This window comes from Tachypleus tridentatus, chromosome 12, assembly GCF_004210375.1.
Source record: "Tachypleus tridentatus isolate NWPU-2018 chromosome 12, ASM421037v1, whole genome shotgun sequence".
NCBI lineage: Eukaryota > Metazoa > Arthropoda > Merostomata > Xiphosura > Limulidae > Tachypleus > Tachypleus tridentatus.
The window spans coordinates 50452230-50473645 of NC_134836.1; the positions used below are offsets into that span (position 1 = coordinate 50452230).

General features: G+C 34.7%; 1 protein-coding gene across 1 annotated transcript in view; it reads right to left on the reverse strand.

The window, feature by feature from the left end:
* Positions 1-6417: 6417 nt before the first annotated feature.
* The window catches only part of LOC143233294 (uncharacterized), a 135734-nt gene continuing 120735 nt past the window's right edge, over positions 6418-21416 (reverse strand). Inside the window, exons 17-21 of the mRNA XM_076469425.1 lie at positions 20583-20720; positions 20028-20225; positions 17369-19574; positions 12922-13026; positions 6418-11566 (exon numbers count right to left, since the gene is read on the reverse strand). Of these exons, the coding sequence (XP_076325540.1) occupies positions 10945-11566; positions 12922-13026; positions 17369-19574; positions 20028-20225; positions 20583-20720 (3269 nt within the window). The 3' untranslated portion in view covers positions 6418-10944. The remainder of the gene's footprint in view (positions 11567-12921; positions 13027-17368; positions 19575-20027; positions 20226-20582; positions 20721-21416) is intronic.

Genomic DNA, 21416 nt, shown 5'->3' on the forward strand with positions numbered 1-21416 from the left:
ATTATGGAGTAAATATTTGGAATTTTGATGAAATGATATCCACTTCGAGAATTTTAAACTAAGGGCTTTTTTATTATTAAAATATCAGGAAAAACAATTTTCTGAAAATGTTTGTAAAAATCGAAGACTAAAGCCTTAGTGAATTTGATAAAATTATCAATTTTTTGAAATATCGAAAAAGTGATTACCAAAAAAAAATTAAAACAACAATATCGGATATGTTCTTAGAAAGCACGAGATTGAGACATAACATTAGTAAAAGACGTTATAGTTTTTGAGTGTAAAATGAAAACCTTTGCTAAATCGAAGCTGTGACAGTTGAAAGGTTGGAGTGCGTTGCGCAAAAAGACGTTATGGCCTCTTTGAATTAGGGATTTCCTTTGAATTATCTTATTTTGCATGATATACTTTGAAAAATATACTGAAATCGAAGCTGGCTGAAATTCTTATAACGAATTATGGAGTGGATATTGAGTATTTTCATGAAAGGATATCAGTGTCGAAAATCATGCCCCGAGGGCTTCTTTCTACTGAAATAACAGGAAGAATTTTTTTTCTTTTTTTTTTGCAAAATCAAAGGCTAACGTTTCAGTACTTTTGGTGAAAATATCAATTTTCCAAAACACAGAAAAAATGTCTTTCTAAAGCAAAATTAAGAGAAAAATATCGGATAGTGTTTATATTACTAAGAAAATATAAGACATTTATAACATTAACGAGAAACTTGTGTTGCTTCGAATTTAAAAAAATAACTTTCACTAAACGAAAGTAATGACAATTGTAAGAATTGAAAACGTTTGGCAAAAAGACGTTACGGCCTCTGTGATTTAGTTATTTCGAGGGAATTGTTTTTAAAACTGTTCATTTGTATAATATATCTTGAAAGTCATGTTAAAACCGAATCAGGCTGTAATTTTTATAAAAGATTATGGATTGAATATTTTTCATGAAAGGGTAACCTTTTTGAGAATCGTATAGAAAAAGTTTCTTTCTTTTGAAATATGTTTTTTTAATTTCACCAAAGCTACGCTAGGGCTATCTGCGCTAGCGGTCCCTAATTTTACAATGTAAGACTAGAGGGCAGGCAGTTAGTCATCACCACCCACCGCCAACTCTTGGGCTACTCTTTTACCAACAAATACTGGGGTTGACCGTAACATTATAACGCCCTCACGGCTGAAAGGGCGAGCATGTTTGCTATGACGGGGATTCGAACCTACGACCCTCGGATTACGAGTCAAGTACCTTAACCACCTGGCCCAAATTTTTTGTAAACATCAAAAGCTAAAGCCTCAGTAGTTTTTGTGAAAATATCATTTCTCTGAAACATAGAAAAAAAGTGTCTTCCAAAGCAAAATTAAAAGAAAAATATTGAATAGTGCTCATTTCCTAAGAAAGTGCACAATTGAGACATTATAACAATAACGAGAAACATTGTGTTGCTGTGAATTTAAAAAAGAAAGAACTTTCACCAATCGAAAGTAAGAAGAATTGGAGGGATCAAGACCAAACAGCAGAAGTACTTCATGGTCTCTTTAATAAGAATTGGAGGGATTAAAGACCAGACAGCAGAAGTACTTCATGGTCTCTTTAATAAGAATTGGAGGGATTAAGACCAGACAGCAGAAGTACTTCATGGTCTCTTTAATAAGAATTGATGGGATTTAGACCAGACAGCAGAAGTACTTCATGGTCTCTTTAATAAGAATTGACCAGGCAGATTAAGACCAGACAGCAGAGCAGAAGTACTTCATGGTCTCTTTAATAAGAATTGGAGGGATTAAAGACCAGACAGCAGAAGTACTTCATGGTCTCTTTAATAAGAATTGAAGGGATTAAGACCAAACAGCAGAAGTACTTCATGTTCTCTTTAATAAGAATTGGAGGGATTAAAGACCAGACAGCAGAAGTACTTCATGGTCTCTTTAATAAGAATTGAAGGGATTAAGGCCAGACAGCAGAAGTACTTCATGGTCTCTTTAATAAGAATTGAAGGGATTAAGGCCAGACAGCAGAAGTACTTCATGGTCTCTTTAATAAGAATTGAAGGGATTAAGGCCAGACAGCAGAAGTACTTCATGGTCTCTTTAATAAGAATTGGAGGGATTAAGGCCAGACAGCAGAAGTACTTCATGGTCTCTAATAAGAATTGGAGGGATTAAAGACTAGACAGCAGAAGTACTTCATGGTTTCTTTAATAAGAATTGAAGGGATTAAGGCCAGACAGCAGAAGTACTTCATGGTCTCTTATATTTAATGATTTTGGTTGAATGATTTTTAATTGGAGGGATTTAAACCAAACAGCAGAAGTACTCCATGGTCTCTTATATTTAATGATTGTGGTTGAATGATCTTATTTTTAATTGGAGGGATTAAGACCAGACAGCAGAAGTACTTCATGGTCTCTAATAAGAATTGGAGGGATTAAAGACCAGACAGCAGAAGTACTTCATGGTCTCTTTAATAAGAATTGAAGGGATTAAGACCAAACAGCAGAAGTACTTCATGGTCTCTTTAATAAGAATTGGAGGGATTAAAGACCAGACAGCAGAAGTACTTCATGGTCTCTTTAATAAGAATTGAAGGGATTAAGGCCAGACAGCAGAAGTACTTCATGGTCTCTTTAATAAGAATTGAAGGGATTAAGGCCAGACAGCAGAAGTACTTCATGGTCTCTTTAATAAGAATTGAGGGATTAAGGCCAGACAGCAGAAGTACTTCATGGTCTCTAATAAGAATTGGAGGGATTAAAGACTAGACAGCAGAAGTACTTCATGGTTTCTTTAATAAGAATTGAAGGGATTAAGGCCAGACAGCAGAAGTACTTCATGGTCTCTTATATTTAATGATTTTGGTTGAATGATTTTTAATTGGAGGGATTTAAAACCAAACAGCAGAAGTACTCCATGGTATCTTATATTTAATTATTTTAGTTGAATTATCTTATTTTTAAACATCTTTAGAAAGTCATATTATTTGTGAGGAAAGAAATTTTATTCAAAAGTGTGTACAATGATATATGAATGTTTGTTGCACATACCATAGTTATATTTCTAATTATTCAAATATTGAAGACGCAAAGTGTGAAAATGTTCATGAATTTTTGTTCGTGGTTCATTCAATACGTGTCTCAGGAGTTTGGAGTATGTACATAGGCACTGACACACGCGCTATGTCTATCATAGTAATATAATTTAAGGTTAATTATTTTATATAAAACATTATTCTCAATACGAGCAGTACAGGATATAAGCCTGGCATGGCTTGATCGTTAGAGCGCCTTACTCCCAATCTCTCCGTCGCAAGTTTGAATTCCTTCACTAAATATGTTCCTTATTTCACCCGTGGTAGCGTTAAAATGTGACGGTCAGTCCCATTATTCTTCGGTAAAGAATAACTCAAGATTCGGCGGAGGGTAGTGTTCCCTATCTGCATTCATCCTAATCTATCACTTCAAAATTAGGAAAGGCTAGATCAGATAACCTTCGAGTAGGATTGTACTAAATTCAACGAACAAATAAAACAAAGGCATTTTGCTCTTCTAATTCAGTAAATAAAGACATGGAAAATAAATCACGAGAAACATCATTTTTTTTTACTGCTGTTCTAAATATCTAAATATTTTGTGTATAGCCCTTCTTTCCTGTATTCCAATCCGGCGATGTCCACTGCTTGTGGCTAAATTACTTGCATTCGAGAATACTCTACAAGCACTCAGACGTTTTAAAACTTTTATCACGAGATGTTTTTCTTTTATTTATTTGTCAGCTACCAGAACATTTAATACTTAACCAGTTTCAAGAGGACGGTAAATACAGCTTGAACAGGAATTAGTACGAGTTATTCAATGGCTTACTGAATGGTTAAACTTTTGTGTAAAGAATTTTGAAGTTTTGTGTCTGATGTCCAAAGTGCTTGTTATACTATAAATTTTCAAGTGCACCATTACGTTCTTCCGGTATAACGTTGGTTAGAGATTCGGATCACTACACATGTGTACACACACACACACACACACACACACACGTAGTATATATTCGTGAAGTACTGAAATATTGTCCGCAAGTTTGTGCGTTTCGTTTTAAGTAGATTTATTCGTATTCGACTCATTCAACGACCACAAACCGAGAAGATATATTTCTTTACTCTCATTTACAGTATAAAAATGTTAAAAGTCATCCATGCAGCGATTAGTTATAGATAATATCAGAATGCTTAATTAATTTTAGACAAATAGCAGTTTGAGGCAAATAGAAACTTTCGCTTTATAACATTATGTATAATATGGAGAAAAATATAAATTACTGCGTATGGCAATAGAGTTGTTTTTTTTGCTTATTATGAATTTAAACGTGATACAGTAGTCAACGTACCTAACTATATAACCGAGGATCCCCGGTTCGCGTTTTTTCCTTGAGAAAAAACCCACATGGCTTTCCTTATTTTAGAGACATATTATGGGTTCTAAGAGTGACATATTACACTATTTTATTACAATATCTCCAAGTTCGGAGGTGGCGTTGTTAACTCATTAGCTTTCCTCTGCTCTATCAGTTCAAAATTAGGGACAGCTAACACAGATAATCCTTGCTTAGATTGGTGCCAATATCCATAGTACATCTAAATATTACATTTTTCTCTCCCGCTGCTGATAATTTACACCAAAACAAAAATGCTCTTGTTTATTGTAATATAGCATAGTATATGGCGTAAATGTTGCTGAAAATTCGTCCAATCTTTGGACTCGGATGCGATCAAGTCTACCGGATTTTAATGTTCATTTTTCAGTACAATTTACATCATTAGCAAAGTTTGTAGGAAGTCTATAGTTCTCTGTTTAGCTACAAAATGAAGGTGTGTGTCATATGGAATAATATATTTTAAAATTATTATGTGTTTTGGTATTATTCGCATATTACCATTTATTGTGATTCTGAACCAGAAATGATAAAGTATATTTTAAAATATTCAAACAATGTTATGAAATATTTGGTTTGATCTTGAAATATAATTATGATATTTTGGAAGGTGTTCGTATAGTTTTGATAAAGAACATATTTACGATGTTCTCAATATTTTTGGTACATTTTGACAGTTCTAAACTATGCTCATCTTGAATTTGTGTTCAAAACGATTCTAACATTTTTATTTATTCAAGAATTGAAAGAAATTTCCTAAGTTCAAAGGTTTAAACCTCTCCAGTTTTTGAACATGAAACGAGCAAAACAAAACAAACCAGAAAGAATTACTGGCAGTAGTTACATCTTATACATTCAATAATATAATATTCATATATTTTAAAATGAAACCATAGAAGTTGAAATATGGTTTCACTGGTTCTCGTATTATTATTATTAAAAAAAAAAGTTTACAACAGTTTCAAAGCGCCATCTATCCGTTTTCCAATAAACTATTTCCACAATCCAGGTATTTGGCGTGTTGTTTTTGCTTTCCTCATGGTTCTTTCGTTATATAAAGTATATTAAAATGGCAGTGGATGATAAAAAAGCAAGCTTTATAATATTCCGTATGAAAATAATTAAAATAGTAAAATCTAGACTTTAAAGCTAGATATACATTATATATTATCTGCACTATTATGCGTGAACTAATAATAATAATAAGTCAACAAGATATTGAAAAAATGGCCAATTTCTGTTTTAACAGTTTTTATTTAAATAATGGTTTAAATATTTATTAAACCCTCGGTAATTTTTAACATATTTACTGTTTTTTGTTTTTTTTCATTTTTAAAGCTGTTTAAAAGTATGTTAGTTTCTTTTTTTTTTCCTCTTCTCATTCTTAAAGTAAACGCGGTACATTCACGAACTGAATGCTATTATAAAAATATGTATATTTAGGTTCGAAATGTTCCAGTAGATTGATATTAGATGGTATACGTTTACAGAAATGTCTTTTAGACGTACGAGAAGTTGCTTTGACATGTCGTACACACACACACTTACATATTTATCTATATTTTACGTGGGAGATGTACTACTTTAACAGTTTTCAGGATGTTAGCGTGTAGAATTCCAGAGCTAATCGAGTACCTTTTTTTTTCTTAAACTACTAAGTGTTCAAACATCTATTTTGCATTTACTTCTAAAACTGGAATCTATTTCACACACGTCTGAATTTTACTAAAGTACTATTACTGCGAAGTTGTGAACAACGTTAACTCTCAACAGAAGTAAGAACAGTATACAAAACCGTGGAAAATACTAGATAATTTAAAACGTTCCAAATTACCATACATTTACTTTTAAAAAATACCACAAGCAAATAAGTGACGTAAGTGACTTAAGAATAACGTTACATTACTTTTTCTGACTGACCTTATATAGAACTCTGATATTCGTTTCGTTTGAAAATAATGCCAAGAAACATTCGTTCTAACACCCACTTTATTTGTCACACGTATGTCCGTGTATAGAGCGTATATAACATTAAAATAAATGATACATAAACAAAGTTGTTGATGTAATAACAGGTTACATACACGTAGGTATAGTAAATAAAATAACCAGTACAACTGATACTTAGAATACTTTACAGCAAAATATATCCAATTAATTAACATATCTTGTTTTTAAAGAAAGCTCAACGGTCTTACAATAAGGCACAACTATGTATGCATAAAGAAAAATATCACAAGTTGTGAAATCTTTAGTTTCAGATATAAGTTTCGTTAATAAGTAGGCAAATAGTGATGGCCTACTGTAAATTATGAAACATGTTTTGGAAATCTGGTGTGTTTTCCCAGCTAAATATAAGTTTTGATTTAATTGAAATACATACATTTGCAGCAGTGAATAACATGTCAAAATCACATTTTTTTCCGCACTACAAATGAATATTTCCTTAAGACATTCCAAAAGTGAGTTGGAACTAAGAAGCTAATTATTTATCCACTGTAAAGAAGAAAGAAAATATGATAACTAGTACGTCCGAAAAGAAGTAGAACCTTTATACTTGGACTAAAGAAAAAGAAAAGAGACTGACCACAGAAGAACCCCACTAAACAGAAACGCGAGGACTTACAGCTTGACTGGGAAATATAACCCCATTAGACAAAAACGTGAGGACTTACAGCTTGACTGGGAAATATAACCGCATTAAATAGAGCCATGAGAACTTAAAACTTGAATGAGAACTACAACAACATTAAACAGAAACGTGAGGACTTACAGCTTGACTGGGAAATATAACCCCATTAAAGCTTGAATGAAAACTATAACACCATTAAACAGAAACGTCAGGACTTACAGCTTGACTGGGAAATATAACCCCATTAAAGCTTGAATGTGAACTATAACACCATTAAACAGAAACGTGAGGACTTAACTGGACCATGGAATATAATCCCATTGAATACAAACACAAGGATTAAGTCTGACCAGGGAATGAAACCCAATTATTTAAGGCTGTGTTAAAAGAAATATCTTAACTCGCGTTGTGCATTTCACAGATAAATTCGCTATTCATTAAAAAGTGATGAAGATAAACGTAAAATTTATTAAAGGTCTAAGGAAAACAGGCATTCGTTCTTTTGTGATTTTAACAGAAATCTCATAGAATATACGAAACCACTGAATAATTTTCAAGTTATGTGAGAAACGTAAAGTTTGTTCAGTGTCCGTTGCAAATTTCTGTAAGTTGGTTTTATGAACTTGTAGATAGGCCAGTGTAAATAGTTTACACCTAAACTTTAACAATATTATACACAGATTGTTCAATTAACGGCCACTAGGTGGCACGAAAAGATAATTAAAAGTATAAACTGACATGTGTAACTAATTAACTGGTTATCAAATTTCAAATATAATGACAACACTAGTAAAAACGAAAAGCGTGTTCAATTAAAAACATTAACACACTTTGCAAAGAAATGATTTTAACAAAACCGTTTACGGATGGGGGTAAGTTGATGACAAGATCCTATTTTTAATATCTGTACGATAATAAATCGTTGTTTTAGAAGGTGACATGAAGAACATTAACTTGTAGATGACATGTAACTTGTATTAAACCTACTTACACTATTCGTGAAATAAGTAAATGTTAGTCATACTGCATACATCAAGCAGTTAAAATCATAACTTCTGACATATACATACATACATTATATACAAGCTTACATATACAAACAAAAATTAAACTCGAATACATATTTATCTATAATGTGTGTGTGTGTGTGTGTGATATTTGCACCCCTTCCCCCTCCCGGATAACAAAGTGATAAGTTTGAGGCTTATAACGATAAAATCTGGGGTTAGATTCCTCGAGGTAAACAAAAACTTAATAACAAAATAACATTTGAGCTTTTCAAATATTCTGATTGGCTTCAACGCATCGAATAATCCTACTTTCTGTTTGTAATACACAGACATGTACACACAAAAACAATAGAACAATATTCTTGCTACCATGATTGCTATTTTAAAATAAAAACAGAGCAAAATAAGTTTTCACGACATTTCTACTTATCCTGAAGAAGAAAAAACAACTATATAAAAAGCAGCTGTTGTTGTCTCCTTCTGTCGAGAATTATACAGCCATTAGAAATACATGTTGGTATTTCTGCCGCCTAGGGAAACATTACAACTGGTATATTATTAAATATATTACACCTGATGGAATAACTCTGGCATTAGCAAAGAGCATCTATTAACGTTTTTGATAACTAGCAAAAGCATGATCGTGTTTCTAATGAGATTGAAGTACACGTGTTAACACTAATATATCCAACTTTTATGTTCTCCGAGTTACAATAACCTAATACAACATTTACCAAGTCCGAAGTGCATTCAAAATATCTATGCTTTTTGTTAGACTAAATTTTTAATCGGTAATAACTCATGAAAGTCTAGAATAGATGAATAGCTAAATTTGAAAACCAACAACAAAAGACAGGCCATCTATCTATACGCGCAATTCTAATTTATTCAAATCCAAGTTAAGAAGTTAAATATCAGTAAAGCACTACAATTTAGAAGATTTTCAGTTAAGTTCGGGCGTAGCACAAATCGCTCACAATGTAGCTCTGCGCTTAATAATAAATAAATAACAGGTTATTAATGATAGAAATTAGTTCTATCCGTCATATAATGTTTCTTTTAAAATAGAGCGAAATTCTTTGTTTGAAACAAAACACATAGTTGTACATAAACGTGTTAATTATGTGATATATAGATTGAGAACGTGGTGATCTTTCAAATGGTTCCTGAAAGAACAACTATAGCACTTCAGTTTAGAAAAAGTGCTTGTAACGTTGCTCAGGATGTCACAATCTACAACATACACTTGCTAGGAAAATACTAGTTAAAGTTCAAGGGAAACAACAACTACACAGAAAAGTTAGTTATTCTTGCTTTAAACGGCCGAATAAATATACGCCTTTGTTAATATTCAAGTACATCTGTGATTGCAATCCTAAGATACTTCAAAGCTCCCTTGAGCCTTCATTTGGAATAATCCAAAATCAAGATTTAAGGCCTTCAAATGTGGATATTTATTTCGAAAGACCCACTGCTTATCTATGGCAATTTTCAAGTACATCTGTGGATCAAATCCTGACAGCCCCCCAAACTAACTCCTTAGAACCCCAGTCTTTCAAACCCATGTTCGTAACCAATTTCTAAGTCATCTTTACGTCTCTTTAGACTTTGTTCTCTCTTTATATTTTTGGTTCTTAGCCTACGAACAAAATTTAAAGACGTTTTGTCAATACTTGTGAGATATTTACAAAACATCAAGTATCACAAGAACATAGAAACATAGACACAACCGAGAGGTATTAAAGAGATAACAGATGAAATAAATAATCTTTTTTAACAACTATTTAAACATGATGTCCGGAAAATAGTACCAGGTGAAAACTGACCACCACAGTCTATATCGAGTAATACTGAGCAAAACTTGAATTCAAATAAGCATCTGGATGTCTTGTGGAATGAACAGATTGTACTGATCAGGCTAACTAAACAAATCGCTCTATTTTTACAACATAACCTTGCGTCTGAAATCAACTTCGATATGAAGGTGAACTATTTGAAATGACAGGATCTCATACCATTATGCATGAATGTGAGATCATTTATTATTATTATTATTATTAAACAAGGGAGGTTAAATAAAGTTGCTCATTGATGTAGCAAAATTCCCATGGACTTGTAGCGCTTGATCCCTCCACTAGATACAAAGCATCTAATCCAGTTTACAGCTTTACGCTTAAACAAATAATTAAACAGTTCCTCTGTAGCCTCTCAAACTTATCACACTACTAATGCGCATCACATTTTACAGATGTAACACTATATATATTGTATCCACAAAGACTAGTGCGTCAACATTTCGTTATTAGGTGCATGTTGTAATACATGGTTATTTTTAACTCCGCTGATGACCATTACCAAAATCCCCCTCGTTACTTTAACATAATAATAGAAAGCGACCAAACTGCGCATGCTCACTGAAAAAAAACCTTTTTCTGAGCATCTGTTGTACTCTTAATATCGAAAGAGGGCATTACTACTGCCAGTCAGAAATAAACATTGGATTTCATTCTTGGAGCATCTGTACGATTAAAGCAATTCGAATGCACTCATTACATCTGTGCCATGAAATTAGTGTCAATGGATTGAAAAGAATGATTCAAAATGGCCACTTAAATCACTCTGATGGTCCAGGAAATAGATGTGATTGTTCTGGCGCATGTTTAACAGTAACGATATTGAACAGTGAGTATTTACATACAAATCAAACAAACATTTTCACAAAATGGGTAAAATTTGAGACGCTAGGCCCATTAATATCTATATTATAAATCTAAAACATATGGTTTACATATGACCAACTTGATGTTAAAAATTGCCTTTTATAGAGATTGGTAACTTCGATGTTTCGTGTAGATAAACTATTCCTGATAACCACTGTATTTTTTTATTGGTTTTCACCATTTTCTTGATTTGCTCTTTCAGTCATTTCAAACCATTGAACTTGGTGTTCAGATGACGAGTCAGGTAACTTAAGAAGTCCTGCTGACTCGTCGAAAAATATTCTTGGTATTCTGAACAGCTTAGGTGACTTGTGAGGAGACGATTTGAGTCCTGCATGTGATGTGACTGGGTCAGGAAGGTCCGATAAGACTTTAGCAGGAATTTCGGGACTCGAAAACAGCAAGTCTGAGTTTCCGCCAGATAAATCAGCGACATTTTGTGGTTGCATCGAATGACTACGAGGGATATCGGATTGGCTAGACAATGGTAATGGCTCGTCCATGGAGTCTTTGGACAATATCCTTCCGTAGTTAGAGCCACTCAGATGTTGGGTTGAATTTATGGTGTCTTTTTCAGCATTCAAAAGCATCTGACTTACGTCTTCTGGGGGTACATCGGGTTTCCTAAACTCTTGGTTTGACTCTTCAGAACCATCCTTATGTTTGTTCGTCGTATGAAACAATTTATCAAAAGATAGACTGGGAATGTTGAGCAGTTTTGCTGGTTTACTGTTAGATATTCCAGTATTTCTAGGTAGCAAAGGTGACTTTGAACCTAGTAGACCCCTGAAATCAATAAGCATTAAAATAGTAACATCTCAGATATTTAGTTTCAGAGCCGAAATACGCGAGGATCAAAAACAAGTACGTATGTATATTTCAACGGCATGAATTATTTTTACATAAATATATATAGATTATATAGGGTAATCAGATGTCTGGTTCTTAGTAGTTTTTCCCACTGTCCCGAGAAAGTTCTTGAAACGCAGATAAAAATCCCAGTTTTACAATAAAGATATCAAATTTACAGTCGCATCCAATCCATATGTAACGGGTATATTTAACTTGCTCATTGCTGTAACGTGTACTCTTCCGGAATTTCAGTCAATGTGCAGTGAAAACGTAGGTCTTCGCGGGCTTCTTAGTAAGTTATAATGTACTACAGTAGACATCTATTAGTTGTCGAATGTGTGGTTAAGTTTTTTGAACGTCAGGAGTTGTTCTCTATGATATTTTATTATTAAAAACGTTTAACTTACCATTGCGTCAAAATGCCGAAAAGAAAGCATTTTTATGTTACTTTGAAAGCAAACCTAACCTTTTTTCAAGACTAGTGAGTAGAGTAACAAAGAACATTATTTGTAAAGCTGTGTTTTAGATAGCACACGGCGGTTTAGTGCACTATTTGTAAGCCCATGTTTTATATAGCATACGGCGTTTTAGTGCAATATTTGTAAACCTGTGTTTTAGATAGCACACAGTAATTTAGTGCATTATTTGTAAAACCGTGTTTCAGGTAGCACACAGTGGTTTACTGCACTATTTGCACACCAATGTTTTGGATAGCACACGGCGGTTTAGTGCACTATTTGTACACCAGTGTTTTGGATAGCACATGGCGGTTTAGTGCACTATTTGCACACCAGTGTTTTGGATAGCACATGGCGATTTAGTGCACTATTTGCACACCAGTGTTTCGGATAGCACATGGCGATTTAGTGCACTTTTTGTAAACCTGTGTTTTAGATAGCACATGGTGGTTTAGTGCACTATTTGTAAGCCTGTGCTTCAGATAGCACACAGCGGTTTAGAACACTATTTGTAATCCCGTGTTTTCGATAGTACACGACGGTTAAGTGCATAATTTGTAAAGCTATGTTTTCGATACCACAAGGTGGCTGAGTGCGCTATTTATGAAGCTGTTTTCGATAGAACGTATTAGTTAAGTGCACTCTTTGTAAACCTGTGTTCAAGATAGCACACGGCGGTCGATCGGAATTACGGATCAACAAAAAACACAAGGACCGTTTCGAAACCAGGGGCTGTTCCGGTTTGAAAAATCTACTCATCTTAAGATTATGTCACGAATGAAAGTTCAATGAATTTTTAATTTAAAAAATCACTTAAATGAGACGATTCACCTGATATCTTGTTCTTGAAGAGCTGCCTGTCGTTGAAGGCTGGGATGATGACGCTGACGAGATGATGTAAAGGCTGATGAACAGTGAATATCCGGTTTAGCGTTCCTGTAATTAAGGTAATGCCACATGGTTAATCGTTCTGTTAATGTAACGTATTTTAACAACTATATCGGAGTATACCACAAAACTGTATCTCTAATTTTAGGAGGAAATTTACCAAATATTAGCCTTAAGATAAAAATGTTATTACAACTATACAATCACATGAACAGAATTAATAAGCGTGTCACACATTTACAGCATGAAAGACTTAAACACACGGTATAAGATATTTTACAAGCAAACTTCTGAGAACTGTTACAAGGGTTTGTAAGAGTTCTCGAATATACAACGTACTGAATACACTGATTAGTCTCCAACAACAGTTATCGGGAATTAAGTCTAAAGACCCGGTAGGGTCAGGTTCATTGACCTTTTCCTCCGGATATTTTCTTTCGCTTCTTTCTTTATCGGATTTTTGGTCATAATGACCAGAGACAGTCAGGTTCACTTGGACCACTTCCTCCTGTCAGTGCTATTAATTTGTTTGCTGTATGGTGTTGGTGTTGAAACTACTGCAGGGCGAAGGATACTTTCTTCGCTTCTTCTTTGTGGTATGTTTAATTTCTGAATACCCAAGATGGTCAGTTGCACAAGACCTCTTCTTCCATCCCTAACTTTCATGTCGGCTACTAGTAAGAATTTGTTGTTGTTGTAGATTTTTGGCCAGAGTATTCCACAGTACTCCAGTCTTTTTCAGGGCAATGTCTAGAGTATCCCACAGAACTCTGGTCCTTTTCAGGGGCAATGTCCAGAGTATCCCACAGAACTCTGTTCCTTTTCAGGGCAATGTCTAGAGTATCCCACAGAACTCTGGTCCTTTTCAGGGGCAATGTCCAGAGTATCCCACAGAACTCTGGTCCTTTTCAGGGCAATGTCTAGAGTATCCCACAGTACTCCAGTCTTTTTCAGGGCAATGTCCAGAGTATCCCACAGAACTCTGGTCCTTTTCAGGGGCAATGTCCAGAGTATCCCACAGAACTCTGGTCCTTTTTAGGGCAATGTCTAGAGTATCCCACAGAACTCTGGTCCTTTTCAGGGTAATGTACAGAGTATTCCACAGTGCTCTGTCCCTTTTTAGGGCAATGTCCAGAGTATCCCACAGAACTCTGGTCCTTTTCAGGGGCAATGTCCAGAGTATCCCACAGTACTCCGACCCTTTTCAGGTCAATGTATTGTCTTGATTTGTCCCCTTTTTTCTTTATCTTTTTTACTATTTTACTTCTATTTCATTTTTAAATATTTTCTATTAGTTATATATATATAAATTCCCTTTTTCCATACACATTTATCGGAAAAATTAAAATAATAATAATAATAAATAAAATAAAAAGGAAGAAAAAATAATAAATAAAAAGCATAAAAATAAAATACAACTAGTTTTAAGCATCTAGTGCGTGGTGTCCAGCTTGATTTATATTTCTTAAATATATATTTATAGGAGAGAGGTACTTAGGATTATGTTCATCATGTACGTAGTATCTGTCGAGATCAGCACATTAAGTCATTTTTATGCCAATTCTTATTAAAATAATTTAGTGCATTATACAAGAGTCTTACAGATATTGTTTCTATGTTTGCATACTTGTGTATGAATGTGGATGAAATACTACGTGGTACTTTATAGGCTGAAGTTAAGATTGAATTTTGTATATTTTGTAGTTTCTGTAATTGTTTTTGTGGTATGTTTATCCAGACAGGAGGTGCGTATTCTATTATAGGTCTAATGTATATTTTGTACATTTTTATTATATTATCAGGTGATGTTCCTTGATTTTTACCTAAAAAACTTCTTGCATAATTTGAATCTTTTCCAGATTCTTATCAGGACATTGTTTGTATGCTGTATCCACGTTAATTCGGTATCATAAGTTAATCCTAAAAATTTTGCAGAAGTAGCAGTCTGTAAAAGTGATCCGTTCATGTATAACTTAGGTGGATCTTTTTTCAGTTTATTTAATCTGGTGAATAATATTACTTGGGTTTTCGGAATATTTATTTTTATTCCATATTTCTGGTAGTCTTCTAAATTATTCAGGACTGGTTGGAGGTTTGTTGCTACAACTGAAGGAGTGGGGGCACTTTTCCAGACCGCTACATCGTCAGCAAATAATGATGCAAAACCTAAGTTTAGGTCCGACAGTGCATATTACTCACATACATGATAAATAAGATAGGGCTAACTACCTCTCCCTGTAGGTGAAAAGGACCCTGAGTGGGCCCCATTCACATCTACTTTACACGTTCTATTGTCTAGGAAGTTAGATAGCCAGCGAAAAATTCCCTGGGGTAAATCCATTTCCGTTAACCGGTGGCGTAATCCGTTTTGCCGGCGGCCCGTCATGGTCAAGCGTGTTAAGGCGTGCGACTCGTAATCTGAGGGTCGCGGGTTCGCATCCCCATCGCGCCAAACATGTTCGCCCTTTCAGGCGTGAGGGCGTTATAAAGTAACGGTCAATCCCACTATTCGTTGGTAAAAGAGTAGCCCAAGAGTTGGCGGTGGGTGGTGATGACTAGCTGCCTTCCCTCTAGTCTCACACTGCTAAATGAGGGACCGCTAGCACAGATAGCTCTCGAGTAGCTTTGTGCGAATTTAAAAAAAAAAACACAATCCGTTTTGCCACGCCGTGTCGAATGCTTTCTTAATGTCGAGAAAACAAGCTACAGTGCATTCGTTTTTGTTGAAGTTGTCTGTAATTGTTTCAGTTAATCTGATTAGGTGGTCTGTAGTTTGTCTGTATTTTCTAAACCCGTTTTGAATTTCGGGTAATTTGGAGTCTACTTCATAGTATATAGACAGTCGGTTACTAATTATTCTTTCTAATATTTTTCCTATACAACTGGTTAGACTAATTGGGCGGTAATTGTTCGGTTTATTTACTGGCTTTCCTTCTTTCTGGAACATTAATATTACTGCTTCCTTCCAAGAAACAGGGATATATCCAGCTGAAAATGATAAGTTAAATAAGGCTGTTAGGTGTTCATATAACTTCTGAGTACCATGTTTTAGGAGGATAGCTTGTATTCCATCTTCTCCAGGAGCTTTGTTTTTGTGTTTGTGACAGCTGTTAGTACTTCCGTTTTCTAAGATCGTTTATTTGTTTGTTTTGAATTTCACGCAAAACTACACGAGGGCTATCTGCGCTACCCGACCATAATTTAGTAATGTAAGACTACAGGGAAGGCAGCTAGTCATCATCACCCACCGCCAACTCCTGGGCTACTTTTTACCAACGAATAATGGGATTGACTGTCACATTATAGTGCCCCCACGGCTGAAAGGGCAAGCATTTTTGGTGTCATGGAGATTCGAACCCCGACCTTCAGATTACGAGTCGAGCGCCCTAACCACCTGGCCATGCTGGGCCTACTTTTCTATGAAGACTTACGATGTGATTTTGGCAAATTTTATAAGCTGTTATTTTCACACCCTAGAAAATTACTCTTAACACTTTTTTATTACGATTCCAAACAAAGAAATCCGCCGCTGGGTCAGCGGTAATTCTTCGGATTTACAACATTAAAATCAGGGGGCCTGAGTCCCCTCGATGGACATACCAGATAATTTGCTAAAAGAAAAAAATATTCCAATATTTTAATAGAAAATTCAAATGAACTAATTTTGTTTGCAGTAAGAACATGAAAACGATATTTCATTTTTATAAAATTATTGTATGTTTGTTTGTTTTTTGAATTTCGCGCAAAGCTACACGAGGGCTAGCCAGTTAGCCGTCCCTAATTTAACAGTGTAAGACTTGAGGGATGGCAGCTAGTCCTCACCACCCACTGCCAATTCTCGGGCTATTCTTTTACCAACGAATAGTGGAATTGATCGTAACATTATAACACCTTCACGGCTGAAAGGGCGAACATGCTTGGTGTGACGGAGATTCGAAACAGCGTCTCATAGTTGTCGAGCCGAGCTTTCCTAAACCCTAGGTTGGCCAGTTGATTAAGGCACTCGACTCCTAACCTGAGGGTCGCGGGTTCGAATCCCAGTTGCATCAAATGTGCTCGCCTTCCTAGCCGTGGGGGTGTTATAATGGTACGGTCAATTCCACTATTCGTTGGTAAAAGAATAGCCCGAGAGTTGGTGGTGGGTGGTGATGACTAGTTGCCTTCTCTCTAGTCTTACACTGCTAAATTCGGGACAGCTAGCGCAGATAGCCCTTATCACAAAAAAAAAGTAGCAACTACAGGTAGCTAGCTGGGAACCTTATTTGTTGTGATAAAGAGATAGTTTAGAATCAAATATATTAATAAAACATTTCCTGTGCGTAATATTCATGATAGCTGAAATTATCCTAAGCAAATCATTACGTAACAAGTTAATTCATGAAAACCTTACCTCGGCTGACTTTGTAACTGTTGACATATTTCTTCGTCAACCATTCTTCTGTGTTTATGGAAAACAAACGGTGATGAATTTTGTTCCATCTTAAATGACGTACACGTATTATCTTCACTTCTTGTAGGACTCACTGGTTTGCTATTACATTTAATCGACTGATTCTGCAAACCCAAATCGTTGACAATTTTGTGTTTCTCAAGTAACGTGGGTTCCGGGAAATTGATCGACTGCAGTGAGAAATATTCTCTCTCATCAATGTTTCGTTTTTCTTTGATCAACAACAACAACAAATCTGACGTGCTAAAAGATCTTGTACAGAAATTTGAAGTGCGTTTCTTATTAAGATCATGATTACAAAATGTTTGTCCACTGTTCGATTTGGAATTGTCGTAATTTGTAACAGATTCATTGCATCGTTTAAACAGGTTATAATTTAAAAATGAGTTTAAATTTTCGGTGAGAACATTACTCGTCTTTTCGCACGCTTCAGACCGAGAACGAAGTTTTTCATCTATACATTTTGGTGCTTTAGGTGCTAAAATGCCATCGAGACTTTTGGCCTTGTTTGGGTTTCTTAATGTAAGAGAATTGTTGCGCAATGAAACAATATGAGTATTTTGTTCTTTATTATGGAGATCAAGTGTATTTAAAGAAGAAATTATCGGTACAGAGATCTGTCCAAAGCTGCTACATGCATTTGATTGCGATGAAACACGTGGACTTAGTTTCTCATTGCTTCTAGAACTGCAAGCAGCTACCAGTTTATGAAAAGCTTCCCTAGATTTTCGTTTTTCATCATCTGTTTTTTCTCTTGGTAGGTCCATAAAACATTTTAGATTTAAAATGTTGCCAGTATTTTCAGGTGATCCCATTCCTCCTATTTCAAACATTGGTTTCGATGAAACAACCGCTTTCTTATCAGAAGTAAGAACTGATTTAGGGTCACTGGAGCAGCTTTCTAATGATCGAGGTCGTAATGAGTTATCCATAGTATTAGGAACTTGCAGAAATTTAGATGATGACTTCTTTATCTGGTTGTTTTTCCCATTTCCTCCATTAATTGTGTCTTCAACTGGGTTACAAGAGCTAGATCTAGAAAGACCAGGGCTGGCTAGGGAACAGTAACCAGATGTGCTAAGGTTAGTCTCTGAAGCTGTTCGACCACCCGCAGGCCATACAAATGGCTGGGGACTTAAATAGGTTACAGACTGAGCTGAAACGTTAGGACTTATGACATCTGCTTCGCACGAGTTCATATTAGAAGTAATCAATATCTTTGGTGGAGAATATTCCGCTGAAAATTTTTTTGGAAAAAATAGTCCAAGTTTTCTCAACCTTGTCTTTTTTGGGGTGTTGGGTTTGGACGGCATAAGAACCCTGATAGGCGAAGGAGACAAAGAAAAGTTTGTTAGTGTTTCAGCAGTTTCGGAACGACTAATACTTGAATTACTTTGTTTTACTGTGGCTTCATTTAAGTTTTCAATCAATTTTTCATTTGAATCATGAGAATCAGATGCAGTATTAAATTCTTGTTGCAAGAGTTCTTCAACAGACCCAGTAACAGCTTGTTCAACAATATTCTTACGTATTAAATCACCAAATGTTTGAATTGGTGAAGATTTTGTGCTCATATCTTCCATTTTCACTTTGCACTGCGGGTTTTCTGAAGTTTCATGTTCAAATGATTGCTCGTCCATAGACTGATTGAACTCGGCAAATGATGGAGCTGAATGACAAGAAAATTGTGGAGCTAACTGATTACCCAGGCACCCTTCTGGCATTTCTTCACTGGTAGTTGACATGCTTTTTGGGTTATCGTTTAACCATGTTAATTTTAATTTGCCACTTGTCTTTAAAAATTCATCCAAACTCATTCTTCTCGGTTTAGAATTTTGGTTAGCCTTTACCAAAGACGCTAAAATTTCCGACGTCTCTTTGTTATTTTTTTCATTATCACGTTTTAGTCTATCTGATTGAAGTTTCTTCGTTGAGTGACTTCGTTTGAGAAAATCATCAAAATTGAAAGAATGTCCATGCCCTCCGTTGCTTGGACTGTTCAGAGAATTATCGAAAGAAGCGCAAAAACTGTGAGTTCTGAGTCTGTTGAACAAAGAGTTTGGATGACTGTCCGTAAGCATGCTGGCTTGTGTATGACTCCCTTGGCTCGGATGAAGGCCATAACAAGCAGCTGATGGAGATGGGTCTGAAACAGAGAAATAATACAGTAATGTTTGTTTTTTTAATAACACAATTCTCACTAGAGAAGAAGTTTTTATAATGCAACCTAAAGTAAATAGCAAAAATATACTATAATTTTTATTTCAAACGCCGGAAGTTATTTGAGAGAAATAAAATTTTCAACGACATATCAGCACATCTTACTAAATGTTTCTACTCTACACTGGATGCAACATAAGACAATTATTTAAATGTGATTTTAAACGCATCCTTAATCTTTATAGGTAATATTATCAATAATCACTGTTGGAAAATAATACAAAACTGTATAAATCAACACATCATCGTTACTTTTGATAAAAAATCAAACATGCTAAAAATCACTAAATTTCACAAACATTTAGAAACGTATTGTGAGCACACAGTAAACGAAAAATTCAACCCCTATTACATTTTCAGACGATACATATATACTTACTATTTTTACTTTTTTCAATTTCTTCTGCTAAAAATCTCTCAATTTTATCAGCAAATTTCCGTTTGACGCAGTAGACTAAAATGATAACTAGAAGTACAACAGACATAGTAATTAGGCCTAACCAGAATGGTTCTTCAAGCATTCTCTGGCTAAGAGGTTTGAACGGAATCCGAAACAGGTTTTGATCACAATATCGTCCTATAACGGAAAGCATATATATATATATATATATATTTGTATACACAAATCCAAACAAGCTTATAACCATAACAAAAACTGATTCTGTTAATTATAATATTAACACGAAATCTATTTTATAGTCTTGTTTCTATCACAGTGAACCCCTATCGCTACCACCAGTGTTTACTGGTACAATCCGAATTTCGCCTCGTTTTAGTTAGAGTATTTACACCAATTATGCAAGTATTATTAGGTCATAATTTTGAAATAAAGTATCATTATTATACAATGTATACCGTTCATGCATTAAACCTTTTTAAGCCTTTCGAAAGCGCTCGGATTATAAGGGTTTTTATTTCAGTTTTAACGTTTTACCAGTGAATCCTTTAGCACAGCGACACTCGTAGCCATCTTCATTCGTAACTTGTTCACATTTTCCACTATTTTCACATCGACACTGATCATAAGACGTGATACGGACATTTACGGAAGATTCATTTACCAGTAAGGTACCTGTTGGAAAGATATTTTAATTAAATATTCATACAAAAAGGAAAAATGACAGAGGAGCAAAGACATTATAAAAGGTTTTTATACAAAAAAATTACTTCATTTTCTGTATACGAGCTGAAGTTATGTGAAATTATTAAATCCAAGAATAAACCTGTAGAAAATGAACATTCAGAAAATACCTATTCAATATTATAAAAACACAATTTTGCATTTTTCTGATTTTAGTTTTTTATAGTAATTGTCATGATAAAAAATATTTTGAAACACCAATAATTTCTACAACTAATCATACTCGGTGTCCTAGAATTCTAAAGAATCGTTTATCAATAGATATTTTTTAATTCTCTTATTTGGGTCAGGCTTTGTATAAACACGAGATGTGTGATTAAGCCAGCTTAGTTAATGTGATAACTGTCCCTTTCACAACGTTATTACGTTAGTTCAAAAGCTCCGAAATTTCAGAGTTTTTCTTTTTATAGTGAGCGTGATCTTCAAAGGCAGTTTTAAAGAAATTAATATTTTGGTCAAATTTTAAATTTCGAAATGGAAACTTCAATGTGACATCCTTCTTTTCAGTTCCACTCGTCGAAATTAAAATTTGAACAAAAATTTAATTTAATTTAACAGTTAATCTCATAGCGTAGATGGTGGGTGGTAGGGTGCCTTTGACTGGTTTCTTTTTCTCTGGTCAGCAAT